Source organism: Nymphaea colorata, chromosome 5 (assembly GCF_008831285.2).
Source record: "Nymphaea colorata isolate Beijing-Zhang1983 chromosome 5, ASM883128v2, whole genome shotgun sequence".
NCBI classification, from domain to species: domain Eukaryota; kingdom Viridiplantae; phylum Streptophyta; class Magnoliopsida; order Nymphaeales; family Nymphaeaceae; genus Nymphaea; species Nymphaea colorata.
In genome coordinates this window covers 367,573-386,827 of record NC_045142.1, presented here as the reverse complement: position 1 = coordinate 386,827, position 19,255 = coordinate 367,573, and the positions used below count along the sequence as shown (strand labels likewise).

At 37.7% G+C, this 19,255-nt stretch overlaps 1 protein-coding gene across 4 annotated transcripts; it reads left to right on the top strand.

The window, feature by feature from the left end:
- Positions 1-4,662: 4,662 nt before the first annotated feature.
- Positions 4,663-17,730, top strand: LOC116254780 (uncharacterized). Of its 4 annotated transcripts, none has more exons than XM_050077753.1 (12): positions 4,663-4,860; positions 4,991-5,135; positions 5,772-6,673; positions 6,770-6,937; positions 8,194-8,292; positions 8,408-9,341; positions 10,975-11,523; positions 11,617-11,948; positions 12,474-12,583; positions 14,358-14,456; positions 14,610-14,715; positions 15,767-17,730. In XM_050077753.1, exons 1-12 carry the CDS (start codon positions 4,720-4,722, stop codon positions 17,540-17,542), a joined length of 5,361 nt encoding a protein of 1,786 aa, XP_049933710.1. In that variant the 5' UTR covers positions 4,663-4,719; the 3' UTR covers positions 17,543-17,730. The 4 variants fall into 4 exon arrangements, with proteins under 4 accessions (XP_049933710.1, XP_049933709.1, XP_031486211.1 ...); XM_050077752.1 differs by having other exon boundaries at positions 8,408-9,350; XM_031630351.1 differs by lacking the exon at positions 12,474-12,583 and having other exon boundaries at positions 8,408-9,350; positions 14,590-14,715.
- The last annotated feature ends 1,525 nt before the right edge of the window (positions 17,731-19,255 follow it).

The window sequence follows — 19,255 nt, the reverse complement described above, 5'->3', positions numbered from 1 at the left end:
TCTTTAAGCCCCCATGTCTTCTCTTTTCAAATTTAACAAGCCTGAAGGAAAATCATCTGTTTCTTTCTTCTTGAATACTTTATTCTTGCAGCTCCAATGTTGCTAAACTATGAAAGAATCGTACAGTTAATAATGCAAGAATCGTACAGTCAAACTATGGCTTATGCTCTAGACCGATACAATCCATATCGGCCAATACGAAGCGGATAGTAACAACAACGAACTGTGGAAGAAATGTTGCTAGCACGACATGGCGTGGTGCTTTATTTTAATCGTGCCGATTGTTAATTCATTTGTAGGAAATTGTCGATGAGTTGGTATATAATATTTGGAAGGAGGAAGCCGGTTGTGGTCTAAACTATTTAATATAGCTAATATTATATCACTTTCTCTCTATACGTGAGAATCTCATTATCAAAGATAAATATTATTTACTTTCCAAGCTCTTACCATTCACGTGGGTACCACCGGGTTTCGAACTTATCACCAGTATTATAAAAAATCTGCTTAAATCCGCTGATTCCAATCCAATTGGTGGTAAACTGATTTGATTCGGTGACCAATGCACGAGGTTCACATTCTTCTGTAGTATTTTTTTAATATTTTAAGGTTTTTATTTTGTAAGCGTGTTATATATTTCTTCATTTATTTTAAAAAACAAGTATAATAATTTGTTTTAAATGATTGACAGGTGATTCAACGGTTAAAGCATGCTGCTCTACCCTTTTCATAACGATTCATTTTACATATATATAATTTAATGCCGTGAGAAATTGTATGGACAAGTTTTCATTCAAAGACGTGAGATCCATGACTGCATCAAAATATGACAAATTTTGTCTAAAAGTATGTTTTATTAAAAAGGAATTGTTTTAACGAGAAAAGGTAGGGAAAAAGAGGTTGTACGTTGAGGCGCGGGGTCGTCCTGTCTTCGATTTTTGTTCAAAATAATTTCTCTTTCAGATCCAAATGCCCGTGTTTGGCGAAGGTATGAAATCGGGGATCAGTTCGTTGGTCAAACGTGTCGGTGGGCTCGTGATTGGTGGAGATTAAGCCAGCCAAGCTCTCCACCTCCTTCAACTCGTTTTAAAAAAGTTGTTTTTTTCATTGATCGAGAAGGGTCCATAGCATTATTGTCAATTATTGGGGCCAGCGTTAGTGTCAGTATTGGTGTTACTGCTGTATATATGCATGGCCCACAACTTTTATTGGACCTTTTTTTTATTTTTAATAATTAATTATTTAATATTTAAAGTATCTAATCAAAGAAAAAAGTAGTTAATTTCCCAAGCTTTAGTATCATCATGTTTCTAGGTTGTGTATTGATTGCCCATGTCCAAATGGATCTAAAATCAAGGATAGCAAATTGGGAATTTCAATATCAACCCCCCTTATCGTAGACCTTAAATTCACACTACATCTCAAAACACGGGGATTTGAGGTCCGACCGAGGGATCTCGAAATGCATTAAGTAAGTATTAACACATAATTGGTGTACATGCATCCATCACTATTTGAAATTTGGAATCAATGGAGTTGATTGAGCTTTGTGATCAGTGGGAATCTTTTTGCATTTTTTAGTGAACTCGGAAGGTAAGTTAGGCAAAACTCTTGTACTACTTCTTTCCACTTGATAGTTTTAAATCAACTACTTTTTGTTTGTTTTCCAAGTAACTTTATGGTTATTAGCAAACTATTTGACAAACTTATTTGGTTTTACTTAAGGTTGTACATTAGTTGGGTTCTGGGAAACAAAACATTCGTGATCAGCAAATAGCAAAATCTTTAAGCTAGATTCGGTCTCATTTGAAGCCGAATTAATAATTAAATGGCTAGAGTGACTTGGCTAACCAGAGTTATAGTTTTTAAGAGGAGAAAAAAAAATGTTATTACGAATGTCCCGTATTAAAAAAATCTTTAATCTTGTAATAATTTTGAATGTACAAACTCCAAGCGATTGATTAAACGAGGTGAGGCTGTTCTACTCCTGCGAAGGTGATTTCGTTGAATTTTAACCAATAATAAATACATTTTCAATTTTTTATGAAAAAAATAATCAAATTATTGTTCAAATATTTTAAATAAAGCACTTTAAAAATCTAGTGTGCATATCCATATCCGAATTAAAAAAATTAATTTTATCGAAACATTGTTCAAGCGGCTAGAAGAATTGTTAAAATACTAGGAAAATTTTACTCTAGATGTCAATATCTAAACATTTGTTTCCACGCAAAAAAATGTATTTATCTCTATGTAGATATACCAGCAACAACTTAGAATCGTAAACGATACACTCACCTTTTGTATAGAAACGTTTGAGTAGAAGGCAGTGCATGATGACACGAGTCTCAAACATACACTGTGTTGGTTGATGCATTGCTCGAGGGCACGTTAGACCATCCTCTTCATGCATGACACGAGCTCCATGCACCTTCAAACACGGCACGGGCCGTGGCCTTTCGTCAGCTTTTGAAAAATTCGTCCTAGTTAGTGGCATGTATAGTTAGATCATGCAAATGCTAGACAGACATATGCAAACATGTTTCAACATATAGAACGTGCCACAGACGGCAGTGGTTGAGACACATGTTGGCTGGTGTGGGCAAGTGCCCACACATAATGTATTTATTTTCATATTGACCTCATATCGTTTTATGTATTATTAGCTGCCCATTAAAATTCTAAGTTTGCCCCATATTCAAATATTTCTGGCTTTGCGACTACAGAATGGGAAAGGAGAGGAACTTGTTGTCAGGTCCTCTTGTTTGATATTTGACAACAAGGGAGCTTGATCAAGATATGTTCGACATATTTATCAGTGTTCTGAAAATTGGAAACTGAATTGAATTGGCTAGGATGCCAATTCAGTGCCGAATTAGATGTGAATCACTAAAAATCTATAGATATTATACATGATATCAAAGTTTTAAGACACTTCAACAACCAAATATCAAAAGAATGAGAAAGCCTAGTTTGGCCACTAATGAGAGTATGGTCGATTTGGCTCGCATTGAATGCGTAATTACCTGGGATCGAGTTGAACCTCAGCTCCACATTTTTTTTGCCAACTTTATGAATCCATTTGATTGTCCGTATCAATTACATTATTATGGCGCTCATAATTTTCATATTTTCAAGTGTAAATGTTACAAGATAGGTGGACGTACACAAATTAAGTATGAAACCTGGTGATTTTTTTTTTTAAGCATAGAAGTATAGCCTAGCTTTATGTAACAATATTAGAAAAAAAATATCAATGATAGCAATTGTTTTTACAAAGATGATATTTTCCTACCCTCATGGGAAAGATGAAGAAAGATGAGTAGAAGTCTAATTCGTGTGAACAAATTATACAAGATATTATAGTCACCACAAGTCAATAGTTCGCATTTATAGAAGCACAGTACGCAAGTGGAAAAAAAAGCCAGGTTTCTCCAAAAGATGGAGAAGTTTTGAAATTTAATGCGGTCCATACCATGGTCTGGTGATCTAATCCTGTGATTAAGCTACCCGCTTCATGCCATCTCCAGTACTAGGTCCATTTCAAAGAACCTTTTCTCTCCTAAACTATTTTATTTCAAAATGTGGAAGCATGTTTCTCTTCTCTAAACAACAGTGCCTGCTAATCTGCTGCTATAAGATGCGAAATAGAAGAGGAAGGTTGTCTTGCTTCTTAGGAAATGGAAGCTTTGCTTCTCTATCACTTCTCGATTGTTCTGTTTAACTCATCAATATTGTACAGCATCTGCTCACACTGGTTAATAAATGTTCTAAAGTTCTCTACATATCGATAGATAATGCACAAGAAACTTGCAAAGGTCTAATAAGGTGATATGTGAATGCAACCAAGCTTACACATTCCGTTGATTCCTAAGGGAGTACTGAGTGAGAGTTGAAGCCCCTCCTCACAGTTTATTTATTCACCCCATTAACATGACCTCGGGAGGGGTAGCTTTGTCATTGTAAAATGGATATTTTTGGTCTTTTAAAAAGGAAATAATTAATGTGTCCTTTTTCCATTTAAGGGGAGTCCTGCGCAAGAAATATCTATAATTACCAAAGAAATGACCTTCTTGGGGACGATTCCCCTCAACAGGGAAAGACCTGTTAAGCCATCATGCTCCCAACCTCCTCCACTATTGCAAGGGGAAAAGCATACTTTTTGCAATAATTTTAAGTGGAAATCACCGTCTCTAATTTTTAATAAGAATCGTAATTTTGATAAAAAGAAAGTAAACTTTCACTAAAAAACAGTAGCTAAAAACCACAAAAACTGTAATTCTCAATAGAAGGTAAATTGAAAAGAAATTGCAATTAACATTTTTTTGTTTCTCAGGTTAATCGAACTCTTATTCGGTAAAAACTGTAATCTTTAGTAAAAATTTGGAAAGTTTCTTTTCTCTACATTTGAAATTGTAGGCCCAAAAATGAAAAGGGCTTTCAGATTTCTCATCCAAACCATTGGTTTCCTTCCTCGTTAGGTTAATCTGTCCAGAACCGATCCGTATTCGGAGCATGTCAGTACCAGATGGGTTTCGGTTACTAAGGGCCGAAGCCTTATCTCTCGTGTAATTCATACGTTAGAGGAGGGCATTCTTGGAACGTCGGCTCTCGCATGAAAGGCTCTCAGGATTGCCTGCTTCTGTCGAAGGCGCCATTCCTTGCGAAGCGAAGGAAGAGTCCAAGTGTGGAGGGGAAGGTGAAAGGGCAGGGGGGGCGATGTCTTCGGAGATCGAAGAACTCCGGGCCAGAGTGATCGCGTCCATGGCGTCTTCCGGAAACCCTAAGTCCAGAGACAAGAGGAACCTAGAGAACGTGAGGGAAGAAGGAGAGCTCTCTTCTTCTTCTTCGGAAGAGAAGGTTTCGTTCTCTTGCTCTCGCTCCCCTTCCCTTCCTTACCTTCCATTTGTTTTCTTCTTGAATTTGTTATGTTAATTCTCTCTTGGTTTCGGTTTCCGCTGAATCGTTGATGGTGCCTGTCCTTCTGCAGGAAAATAATCAGAATTCGACCGAGCTGGCATCTGCATCCCCCTCGGTGTCGGTCGAGCCTGTCGCGGTTGCAGTTCCTAAGGCTAACTCGGCCAGCGTATCTACTCGGAATGTTGTTGGCCCACGTAGGCCCGCTTCATCTAGAGGTGTGAATGTAATGGATAATCGTGGTTTTTTCTTTCTTCGTGCCTTTCTCTCCAGTTCTTTTAACGAATTTAGGTTTGATTTGCAGCAAATGATTCTTGATATGTTGTTGTTGTTGCTCAGTATTTGCTTTTAGTGTTCTATTGTGTTTTGCAGTTAGCTTTCTCGTTGCTGGTCATAGGTCTAGAACTAATTAGGGATTGGCACAGTAGAACGGATCTTCTAGGGCGCCATATTTCTCGGGAGGATGATTGGAATGCAGGCATAAAGGTTTTTACGGCATAAAACAACAATCCGATTCATTTGCAGTTGGTCTTGCTCTAGCTCTTTAGGCGTTATTACTTCCTTCATAGCTCAAAAGATGTACTGTTGGCCCACTTTTGCTTTCGTAGCATACGACTTGACTACTCGAGCTTCGTCGTTTGCTTGTCTCCGTTATGTAGCAGGGTTCAACATGACGCAGTTCACCCTCTTTTGTGTTTATTTGATGACTTTTGTTTTCATCTGTTCTAGAATTAAGAAGAGGTATTGTTCTCAGGAATGTTTTAGTAATGTCCTTTTGTTCCTATATAAACTAACCCCAGAGGAGTTGGTCATGTTTCTGATCGTCGTATATAGTCTTATCCAAATTCTTGCAGGAAAATATGTTCCCGGTGACCTGCACAAGCGAACATCCATCAGTAGAGCTCCGCCACAAAGTTATCAATGGCGCTCTGAGTCAAGTCAGATTCCATCTAGGTCAACCTTTCATAGAAATCATGGCAGGCGTATGACATCAAATGATAATGATAATCTAGTGATAAGATTTTCTGACAATGACAGTGGAAGTGACTCTGAGGAGATCCAAAATAGTGATAAGACTAAACCATTTCAAAGTGACCAGATTAAGCAACGGGCAGTGCATCAGGTTAAATCATCCACATCACATCAAAGGAGGGTTCCTAATATGGCTGCTTCAGCCTTAACAAGAGCCCATGCAGCCAACTCTAAAGGACTGAGAAGTTCTGTTGAGGGGGCATCTCAGTCTCAAGGACATGGTGTATCTAACATGGTTTCTGCAAGCCCAGAATGCATTTCGGATGATAAGAAGTCAAATAACAATGAGTTGGAAACCTTAAGACAGAGAATTGCTACAAGAGAAAGTGAACTAAAACAACGCAGTTTTGGGTCAAAAACAATGGAAAAAGTGTCAACTGATGAGGATCCTTGTGTAGTTAAGGCTGATATGCATGAACAAATGAATAGTGGATCATTGGTAGTTGAAGGCAGAAGGTCGATTCTTAAAACACAAGAGAACAGGCAGGCAGGGTATAAGCAGTCTGAGAGTTCCATTCAATCTGATGGACCAAAACGCATGTTAATGTCTGCTACGACACCTATATTGAGATATGAAAGGCAAGAACAGGATAGTAATCCTTTAAGGGGTACAGGATTGGTTGCAAGTAGTGAATGTGGCAACGGTAACATAGATTATAGAAACAAGAGAAGTGCTTCTTCTGATACCGCCAATGGTGGAAGGCAAGGAGGCAAGGATAAGCAGGTTCCATGTTTCTTGATGTACTTCTCAACTTAAAAGATAAGAATGGTAGAATGTCTGTTATCTGATGCTTGTAATTTTGCTTTGCTGTTTGAACAGGAGAGGCATGACATCTGCAGCAGTTTCTATTCTGAGCCTGTCGCTCATGCTACAAAGAAACCTAAGCTACATTTTCAGACAAATAATGCTTTCTGCTCTTCTATGATCAAATCTACTGCAGAAGTTGGAATGGCGTCTGCAGTGAATAACTCCACCCTTATTAATCTGGTGTGTGTTGATCATTTTTATGATGGCTTTGATTTGTTGTCATGAAATATATGAACCCTTATTTTCAATTGAAGGGCTGTATGGTTTTGTTTCCCCAATGTTTGCTAACGCCTGTCATCGAGAAAATGCTAGCATGCTTTCATCCTCATATGATAGGCCGTGCAAAAGAAATATGATTCCTAAGTGAGGGATGTTAGCATATAAACCAAGTTATTGATAAAGTACCCAAAAAAAAGTCTAAGGGTGGATTTGAGATTCTCAGATTCTAAATCCAAAGATCTACCGTGAGAAGAGCTCAGCTCCACACCACACAGTCCAGGCTATATGAAAAAATATGAATTCCGACCTCTATCGGATTTAAGTTTCTTATTTTTCAGTTTTACATTGACAAGATGTCTGATTTAAGTCCAGATGCGAGGGGGGAGGGCGGTGGCAGGGGAGGATCTGTACTCAGACCTTAGAACAGATCTGATCTGTGCTGGGTTTATTAAATGACCTAAGTTTGATTGCATGTGCATAAAAATTTACATTTTTGAGATAGGTCAACCAAAATTATAAATATTTGTCATACCAGTGCTAGCTATTATTAGTAAAGTGAGATCAGTGGATAAACAAAATAAAGATGGGATTGTAGCTTATTTCTCTCAACCATGTATTTCCAGGGTTCACATGCATCAGCCCATTGAGTGACTGTCAAGGATGAAATAGGTTCTAGATTCTAGTCAAGTTGAGATGGAAGACTGAGCAGAGAGATGAACAATTTTACCTAGGTAAAGAAGAGATTCTCTTGGTAAGTGCTCAATTTGTTTAGACATACGAGGCATGGTTTTGCCGCATAAACCATTCATGACATATATACCCTTCAAACTCATTGAATACTGATATTATTGGATCCATTTCAAATGCATTTCGTGTTAATGCATATGATATTGATCTGAATAAAGTGGCTAAGCTGAGATCACATGTATCTTCTTGGGTATTGCATATAAACCAAACAAGATAATGACTTGAGCAAGTGTCATCATAGTAGGTAGCAGTAGCACACTCTTGCTTATTTGGCTCGCGTATGCTCCCTTTAGCTACATTTCCTTGTGGAGAACAAGCTGCTTCAATGTGTTGAAAAATTCATCTGCTAGTGTTCTTGGTCCACTGTCTTATTAGTTATTTGCAAGCTGCATATTGCTTCTCTTATTCTTAGAATTGAACTTAGAGAAATCACCCTGAGGTGATTATAATATGTCTTGACTCTTAACCAGACTAAAGGTATACCTGGTGGCAAAAATCCTCAAGATACGCCTCAAGATATTTTAACTCAATCTGCCGCTCATGTTGACAACAAGCTTGCGACTTGTGATGTAAGCCCATATGCTTCTATGAGAACAAGTCCTTTTTTTTTTCTTTTTGCTCTATATGATTATTTTGATGCATATAAGGCATGTCTTCACGATTGAAACCTATTAAACTCTTAAGGTTCAACATGGAGATTCAGGACAAGTATGTATGGACTTCCAAACTTTGATGGAGATTGAGGAGTGGCAAGACAAAGAATTGGAAGAAGCACAGGAGCTGAGGAGAAGATGTGAGATGGAAGAAAGATATGCTTTGAGAGCATACCGTAAAGCACAAAGGGCATTGATGGATGCAAATGAAAGATGTGCTTATCTCTACCAGAGAAGAGAATTATTATCAGCTCAGCTTCAAGCTTCTCTGATGGAGGGTCATTCACTGTTGTCTTCTGGTTGGCATAAACAGAAAAGTGTGAATGTGAAGCTTCCAGGTGGTGGCTTAAATATATTTCCCTATCTATGCGCTCAAACACAAGCTGACTATGAGGCTTTGGCTGTCACAAAGTCAAATAATCAATCTGTGGCCAATCACGATTTATTGGCTAATCAGAAAAAGATAGGTCATGATGCAGGTTTTAGCCCATCCAGTTGCCCAGATGGTGATCCTCCAGGTCGGTTACATGCAGCCACTTGTGCTGTGAAGGGAACTAACACACAGTCTAATCATGATGCTGTCCATACACAGTCAGATAATATATGCACATCTTTAGATGAAGATGAACAAATGTTTCCAGCTGATGGTCAAGGTGCTTCATATATACTGAACTGTGACGAAGGGAACAAGCTTGAGGTAGGGCCAGCAAATGAGGATGGAAAAGAACCTCAGCAAATTTACAACTTGGATGACTCTTTATCAAATCCGATTCAGGATGCTCTTCTTGAAGCGTCTCTGAGGTCTAAATTATTCTCTAGACTACAGATTGGGCCTGCTTCTACAAACAGTATTTCTGATTTTGAGAATTTTGATGGTGGAAACAATGGGACTGCTCGTAATAGCTTTATACAGGCGTCATTCTCTAACCAATCACTTCCAGAGACAGCACAAAATGGAAGTGCAGGTATCAGAGGTTTGTGGATTATGCTGCAGATGCCTTTTCTGTTTTCCTTTTATGCAACTTAAGATTGTATACTAAACATCCTTACTATAGTTAAATGTGAGTTAGTGTGTTGCTTTTATAGTAACAGTTGTAAGATATGGACACTGCATCCAACTGTAACATCTACTGGCTACCGCATTTGAATCATCATATAATTTTACAAAACCTATCTCTTTCAATTTTCTAATACAGCATTCAAACATACGTTCTTTTTTTCTCTCCAGATGCTACTTCTAACTATTTCTCTACATGGAGGAACTCATTTGATTTGACTAATAAATACTCAATCATCTAATGCTGAAATAAAAAAAACTGAATCTCTTCATGCAATGGATTTAATATTGTGAAATATGCTATAGAGTTTTCTGAGATCATCACAGGTAGGATGAAGTTCTTGTGAGCATTGAACTAGAGGAAATTTTTTTCTGAATCTTTGTAAGATATATGTTTTACTGGGATGAAGGGGTTCTGTGGGTCTGGGTGTTTGCATGTGTATGTTATATAACCTTTCAGAATGCTGTGGGAAAACATATTTCTAAGAGCGTGTTCAGTAATGCTTGAAAAGATATTTCTATATCCTGGTCCCTAATGCATTTTTAGGCAACGTTAAAAAAAACTTGCGGAGTCAACCCATTGACTCAGGTGACTCAGATGGGATTGTCCCCCTACTGGGTCAATCCAGTAGGGGAACTCGTTGAATGTTTCACTTTAAACTTGACCCAACCTGCCCAAAATTCATTTGACTTGGATAAGTCGCAAGTCAACTTACAGGATTCTCGTGAGTTTGAGTGGTTTTTCTTTTTTTTTTTTTTAACTAAAACTCGGATGAGTTTCAGTAGTTGTGTAGGAGTCACAGGTCATAAATTGGGGCGGTGAGTTCTTTCTGCACGTGAATTTTGGTACAATCACAATGGGACAAATGCTTGTTTACTTTAATTTTCAGATCCTCTTGTCTGTAAACCATGTAACATTGCCACAACCATCATTCTCGGGAAAACATTGGCGAGGTTTTTCTCAGGTATTTTTTTGGTGAAGTTGTTCTTATCTTGTAAATCTTGGGAAAATCTCGGCAATTTTTAAAAATTTAAAAACAATAAAAAACATTAGAAATTCAAACGTTAAAAATATTAATATGTCAGTAAAAAATCGCTATAAATTTGTGATAAATTTTCAAATTTTCAAATTTTTGTGATTTTTTCCGTTTTTTCTTTTTATTTGTTTTTTTTGTAAATATCATGATATTTTTGAAAATCTCGCAATATCTGTGTTACTTTTATGTAGTAGTCAAAAGTTGTGGTGCCTAGGCAGGCCAAAAATAATGTAAGAAAGAAAGAAAAAGGGGAAAGAAGAAGTAAATAGGAGAAAAAGAAGAACAAATGAAGGGAAAAATAGAAGAAGAAGAAAAAAATTTAAGACCCTTGTTTTTGTTTGGGTGCCTAGGTACTACAGCCTAGTAAAAAAGGTGGCTGACCAGGTCTAGGTGTGCCTACGCAGGTGCCTAAGCCGCTTTGGACTACAAGATATCTGTGCCAGTATAGCTGCTAAGTAACATCTTGTAACAATTCTGTAGTTAATGATTATTTTTGGGTTGCAGATATTGATCATCATCCACAAGGGCTTCTTGGAAACACTGTTGAGCATCAATCCCAACTTGAAATTCATTCTGATGATGGTGCAGGCCTGCATGATGTTGATCCTTCACCTATAAGGTATAACGATTCTGAAGAGTGCTGCTCTTCACTGGGTGAATCTGGCAGATCCCCTTTTACCATGGGTAGCTATGTGGCTTCAGCTGCACTCAATGTTGTTTGTAGAGTTAAAGTTCTTCCACTATCCAAGATTAGTTATGCATCATCCAGTGGTGTAATTCAGACAGAATCAACCGCTAAAGGTATGCATGACAAGGGCTTAAAATCTAGGTGTTCTGAGAATCTGCTGGATATTTTCAGTATAGACATGACAAATAAGGGCATTGGTGGTGGAAAAGTGGTAAAGCTTGATACTGAAGATTGCAATCTCGAAATTGATCCCTTCTGGCCATTTTGCATGTTTGAGTTACGGGGGAAGTGCAACAATGGACAATGCCCATATCAGCATGTGAGACACTATGCACGGAAAAATCAAGTTCTCTCTGGAGCTTCTGGTAAGATTTGTGTCAGTCTCATCTTTATCAGTCTTTGAGATCTGTAAACGGAATATTGTTTTAGCTAATACTGTTTGGTGATTTCCTGTGCAGACGAAAAGGTTAACCACATATCAAGTCAAAGGGACAGCTTGGCTTCTCAGGGAACTTTTCCTGATTTTCATACTAATGTCATGCCGATTCCAATTTACTTAATTGGTGGTGAAATCATAAAAACTGACAAATCTTCACTGAGACATGTCTTGGCTCAGAAGATTTGGCACTACTGGCAATCATCCTTCTGTAGCTCCTTCTCTATTCCTTTTCCTGTTCATAGAATTTTACCACCAGACGTGCTGTCCTTGCATTACAGAGGTGATGTTGATGATGATGGCAGCAGAAACTGGCTATCCCTGTATATGAATCAGAGTCAAGATTACATGATGGTTCGTTAGGAATGGCTTTTCTACTGTGCAACTCTTTCATATGGATATGCTTGCCTTTAGACAATCTGTATGATCTGATATCATAGTGATTAAGGATTTAAGAGTATCTTTAGACCGTTTCTTGTTTTGTTGAGTGATTGTCTATCTGCCTTGTTAATTGAAACCTGGAGGCATTTGTTCTTGGGAGCTGCAAATACGCCATAAGGCTGTTAAGGCTCAGAAAGGGACCACAGTAATTTCTTGCATGTCTATCTATGCAATGTCATTGGATTTTAGGTAACATAGTCAGTACCATTCTGCATTTTTTGGATTAACATGAAAGTATAGTTTCTTTATAGAATGTATAAATAAAATAAATACTCAGTGTTTAATAAATCACCTGAATTTAGTATACCACATAATTAAACACAACTTAGAAAAAAGTACAAATTAAATTAAAAAAGAATGTCCCTCTTGCCTCTTTCTCATCTTTTTAAGAGAAAAAAAGTTCAAACATAATAACCAAACTTTTTTTTTCTTTCTAAGGAGAGGGTATTAAATGCGGATGCCTACCGACTTGATGGGGAACTTCCCAGCTTTGAGATGCAAGAAAAGAGGAACAGGAGCAGGAAGGGCAGTCTTTTAACATCTTCTATGTAACAACCTGCCCCACTCCCACACTGAGCTCAGACTTTTGGTTTGGTGGATCCTAACCTGCCTCCTTGCAGTTAAGAAGCAGGACACTCTGTCACTGGGTTGCCCCTCCTCCCCCCCCCATAAGGCACAAACATCCATGCGTGGGAACCCAAGTCCTCTTCGTCTCTTTCTCTCTCTCTCTCTCTCTCACACACACACACACATCTGTATATTGATATATTTATATCAAAATTGTCTTGAAATCTATGGCTCCTCTCTATCATAATTGGTTTCAGAGAAAAACACTAGGTTTATTTATATTTCTAAAATTATCATGAATAATCAAATCTATGGCTTTTCTTCCTATTGTTTGTTTTTGATTGGTTCCACAGAAACAGGCTAGGTTATATCTGTATAGGATTTGCTGACATGAAGTCATGCGCCAAATATTTCCATCTGGATATTGTGAGTGTCAAACAAGTCCTATTTCATGAACTTCGATTTCCAGTTCCTTATACTAGACAAAAGAGAAAGGGTTATATCCTTTTTCTTTCTAACAGTTAATTAACTTGAAAAGGAAAAGGGTGAGATTTTCAAAGTTTCTTCTTTGACCCGTGAAAACATATACTGTTTGATAACACTTTGGACCTTGAGATTCATCCAAGGGAAAACAAAAAGAACAAATACAACAATAATAAAACCATGTGCTTCTGTGTACTATTAATGTAACTAAAAGTCTAAAACTACTTTGATCGTTTATAACCATATTATTTATAGATAGCACTTGGTAGTTAGTACTTAGTAGTATCGATCTTCCAAGAACATGAACAAACACCCACGCTTGTATATTTTCTTGGATTTTCCAAGATATGTTTTCAAAATATCCTGAAGAGTTTCTTTGTGTGACTTCCCAAAACAAGGTATTGAATGGGTTCCTTCATTTTCTGTATCTCCCTTGTACAAGTATATGTCTCATATCATGCAGAAAATGGAACATATTGCAGTTCAGTTAATTTTGGAAGAATAGTGTACTGAAAAGTGGAGGTTTGCACCATATGATATCTTCAGCTTAAGTGTGACATTTACAAATTGTCTACTTGGTTTAGAAGTATCTTTATCTTTCGCCAAGTATCAACTGTTCACGTCACCATACTCTAGGTGGTGGATACTAACACCAGGGATCATGTCACAATAGTCTAGATGGTGGATATTAGCACCAGGGAAAGCCCTACAATCGATGTCATATGGGTACAGATACAAGTGCCGGTATGGGTATGGGTATGGGTGTGGAATATTTTTAAAAAACTTGGGTATGTTATATATATATATATATATATATATATATCTATATATAAAATAAGATTTTAAGCAAATAAACACATAAATTCATTGTTTACATTTATAAATTATTTATTACTGAACAAAAAAAAATGCTAAAATGGTCCAAAAGCATATAAAAATACAAAAATGTACCACTGTAGCCACACAGTGTCCTGTACCAGCACCAGTATCGTGTCGCATCGACGTGGGTACTTGTACCTCTTAGAAGTGCCTGTGTTACATAGCCTGCAATTTGAATTGCTGGTGGTGTTGTGTTAATTAAAGCACTGTATATTCAATTGATAGCTGCCAGAAGAAAGTGTCGATAATTTACCCATCCTTAAAATTCATCTGCACACACACATTGAACGTTAGTTTATTTTTAATGTCAAATTATGTGTTTTATGCCTTATTTTCTCATCTAAAGTTCTAAACAAAAGCATGGGCTTATGTCATTTCTTCCATCTTATTCAGAAGCAAGTTCTTGATGGCTTGGCTGATCCTGAAAGATCCTTGGAGATCGCCCTTGATCTATTTGGCAGGAAAAGCAATATATTGGAGGGAAAGAAAAAGGTCATTCTGTCCAACTTATTGACTTGTTGCTGATTCTTGTGTGCCATACATCTGTAGAATTTGTGTTTCTCAGCTTGTTAATTTGACAAGAGTGATATATGTTTGTTTTCTTGTCATGACATAATTTTTGCAGGCTTTATCAATCTTATCCAGATCTCTTGAAGCTAATCCAAGATCAGTTGCATTGTGGGTGGTTTATTTGCACATTTTCTACAAGTCAGAGAAGTCTATTGGAAATGATGACATGTTTCTTCATGCTGTACGTTTCATCAACTTTTTTCTCTAAATTGCTTTTTCGTTTATCTTGGTGAAAAATTTGTCCTTTCTGAAAAATCAAATGGCATTTCTTTTCAAGTCCTAATGCTGCCAATTTCTGACTTTAGGGAACAAAAAGCTTGTGCTCTTTGAATCTGAATTAAACTATGCAAGACTTCAAACAACACAACTGGATATGGATAGAGCTACACTAAACTCGGTAGACTAGACTGCCTAATTGTGTTTGAAGTGGAAAGGAACATAAACACAAATATGTAAAAAATAGAAAATTTAATGCTTGCACTAAAGATGACTTTCTGTACCACCATGAAGTGTGGAGGCATTGCAGCTAATCAGAAACTGTGAATTGATAATAGTGGTTGTTTCAAATGATCGGCACTCGGAGATCATCAGCCCTTTCATGATATTTATGCTGTAAAACTTAGGTGTAAGGATCCTGAAAACTGACCTTGATTTGGTGCATCTGGTAGATAACCATGCTTTTACTCACCTACTGCGAATGTTATTTTTATGGACAAGAACATTTTACTGGCAAAAGCTACTCATGGGATCTATACTAATTAGGAGAACCATCAAAGTTGTTATGCATGGCCCAGGTTTTAGCATTAACTTTTTCAAGGGTATGCTAGATGCTGAGGATTCCAGCTCATCTTCTTCTCATGCATTGACCAACAAGGGGATTGTGTTAATTGTCTATATCATAATGTGTGAGGCAACGCTTATGAAAAGGAAACTTTTGGTTAAAGGGAGTGGTCTAGTACATATCTGGCCATTCAGATAAATAGGAGAAGGAAATTAACAGTTAGGTAGATAGATATATGGCTCGCAATTGGCCCCAGAAGAATAAGTATTTTCAAAATTTTGTTCATTATGCTTCTTTTATTCTCATTGCTTGTTGTTATCTGTTCCATATTGTTTACATTCAATATGTGTAATTCCTACATCACTTACAATGTGACTCGTGGGCTTTCTGTGCATTGGTTGAACCATTATACGCTTTTGACCATTTATTTTAATTTTGCACTCCACCCCAGGTGCGTCAAAATGAATATTCTTATGAGCTCTGGCTGATGTTCATAAACAGCAGGATCAGTCTTAGTGAAAGATTAGAGGCATATGATTCTGCACTCTTGAAATTGTGCCATTTGGTACACACTGATAAACGGGAGAGGAAATATATGAGTGGATGTATTTTGGACCTGTTCTTGCAGTCTGTAAACACTTTATGTATATCAGGATATAAAGAAAGTGCAATGTCTAGAATTGATGAACTTTACAGACCAAAGCCCGAAAAGTGCAGGCATGTGCCAATTTTTGAGATTATGCCATGCTTAGTGATGTCAGACAGGTGCATCTTGTGGGTGTCCTGCATATACTTGGTTGTCTATGGTAGACTCCCAGATGCTGTAGTAGGATGCTTTGAGTTTGATAAAGAACTACCCTTTGGGATAGAATGGCCTTCTGTCCAGTTGATTGAAAACGACAAAAACAACGCATTGCAACTGATAAATTTGGCGATAGATAAAACACAGATGTCTCCTGAGAGTGAATTACACAATGAAGAGGAATCCCAGATCAAATCTAGACAGGCTTTAGCTGTCAATCACATCAAGTGCATGGCGGCACTTAAAGGAGTTGAATGTGTTTCTAAATTGATAGATGATTACAGGAAACTGTATCCATCCTGCATTGAACTTCTAATGTTGTCCGTTGACACGAGGAAGCATCACTGTGAGGGTAATGTTGATTTGTCTCTGTTAGAAGATTCCGTGAATAATTGGCCAAAAGGTTTTCCCGGCATTGAGATTGTCTGGAACCAATACTTTGGGTATGCTCTAGCAAAGAATGGACAAGCATTTGTGAAAGATTTAATGGCAGCCAACTGGTTTCAAACTGCATGGCGACTTCAAAATTCTGATACATCCTTCAACCAAGAAGCCACTCAGAATGATGAAAATGTTCTATTTGATCCATGTGTTCCAGCTTCCATGACCTGCTCATATAGTAATCTAAAAGACAAAGCGTATGCGCTGCTTAATCTTGCCTTATATAAACTATTATATGGTGATAAGGATGGAGCTCAATCAGCAATGGATAAAGCAGTAATGGTTGCTTCTGCAGAGGATTTCAACCATTTGGTGGTAGAGCATGCAGCCTTCTCCCTCTCCAATGCGTCAGACTTGATCAGGGAATTCCCCGATGGCAAATTATTCTCCCTGTTGTATGGATACATTGTAGCTGCAAGATCCTATCCTTCCCCTGAGCCATTATCTAGAAGATTTTTAAGTTGCATCAAGAAATCAAGACTTCGGCAGCTAATAACTAACATGATGGGTCCAGTTTCACTGGATTCCTCCGTGGTTAACTCCATCCTCAAATGTTGGTATAGCCCATCACTTTTACCCGATGAATATGGTGATTTTAAGGCACTTACGGATTTTGTGGAGACTCTGATGGACGTTTTGCCTGCAAACTATAAATTGGCTTTGTCTATTTGCAAGTGGATCGCTCACCTTCATGACCCTTGCAGTATCTCCTCCACTGCTGCATTGTTCTGGGCGAGTTCTGTTTTGGTTAATTCCATACTACAGGCTTTCCCTGTAGCTCCTGAGAGAATTTGGACAGAAGCAGCTGAGGTACTAGGGTGCTTAGATGTTGATGTCATACTAGAAAGGTTTCATCAGCTGGCTATATCCGTGTATCCGTTCTCCATTTCTCTTTGGCGCTCTTACTTCAATTTGCATAGGCGGCTAGGAGATCCCATTTCAGTTGTAGAGGCAGCAAAGCAAAGAGGTATTGAACTGGAATAGTCTGTTTCTTAGAGAGTTTTTCAGGTTAACCATCAACAAATTCCTTTTTTCCATTTCTGAGGTGGCGCAGTTTTGGTTTTGCAATTCTTACCACAATTGGGTGGCATTGCATGTATTTTACAGATAGTCCATACAATGTTGTACATAAACGTCTAAAGTCAATCAATCAGAATTTTTGTTTTTCTGCACTAAGATCAAAGCCGTTCTCAGATTTTCTAGCATGGTTCGTGATTCGGGTGCATGTGCATGTGCATTTGGCTTTTCCTTTAAAAAAACACGTCATTGTGGGAACGCTAGAGGTTCCATATTGTAAATCCTAAAAACGAGCACCATTGAAATTTCATGAATCACTTCCAGCCTCGCTCTATGGCGCGTATTCTTGCAATGTCCGACCTGATTATCTATGCGTCTTTGATGACAAATATCCGGTCTGTTGACCCCGTATAAATTGTACATGCGTGGATGGTAAGCTGTGCTGATGGTGAGTCCTATCCGTTTGTTGTGTTTAAAATCAAATCGTGTCGGAATTTGAGTCTGAACCTCATTAGCCAGTCCTGATTAAATTGGACCTAAGAAGTCTTTGTCCGACCTGAACTTGATCCTTTGACGTCCCTAATTATGGTGGTGCAGTTGTTTGAATCCTATCTCTGCTTGTCCAGGTTTCCGATGCAACCCTGCTTGGGGTGATCCCCCCACTTTATTAAAAAGAACAAACCAAAATGTTGCTTGTCCAGGTTTTGCATCTTCAAATCCCAGCAAATATTAAATTTGGCAAACCGAAGCATGGTCACAAGATACTTATGTTTTTAAAGGCAACATCGTCCTTTTGTTACTTCAACAGCATCTAGAAACTTATTTATCTGCATGGCAAAGTCTTAAGTTAATAAAAGTTTTAAAAAACTTGTGTCCTATTCTATTTGAATAAGTCATTCTTTCTTTTTAAACGACTGGTTCCCATTTGCCTCAAAGGGCATATAGCAATATTGATTGGGCTGGAGTTTGATTCTTATGGGCGTTACAAACAATGAGGTGCGGGATACTCTAATTGACATGGTGTATGGTTTCTACCCAGGTCCTAAAACAGGCATGGGCAGACCCCAGAGACAATTTTTCTGGGTGCGTTGGGAGGGGTGTGCTCTCACTCTCTTCAGCAACACTACCCTCCACCCCCACCCCACAAGGGAAAATGCTAGAGAATAGACCTTTTGGTGTCCAAATCAACAGAGTGCCAGCTTAGAATTCCAAATTATAAGACAAGAACGGATTTCTCAATACCGATTGAGATAGGAAGGAACATGAAAAGAAGAAATTAATATTTACTTCTAACAGAAAATATTTTTCAGAACCACATTTAAAGATTTAGTGATAGAATAAATGGCTCCCCAATGTTACACTTGTATGTTTTGAACCATTTAACTAAAAATCACCTCTGTTCTGTTAAATATAAGTTGTCACTAACTTAAGTTGGTTAATGAGATAAGATGATTAAAATGCCTGCAACACAAATAGGTTTCATGTTTATTGGTTTGGTTTAGCCTCTTTACTTGTACTCAACAGCATTATTAGATGTATTAATTGTACAAAAATTAGTGAGCATTGTTTTTGTTAATTAATATTTAAATTAATCAAGCGATTTTTTTTAACTAATATGATAGAGTTAACCTTGGCGTATGCACAAAGATAGGCACATTTTTCTTGTTTTTTTAGATGAAA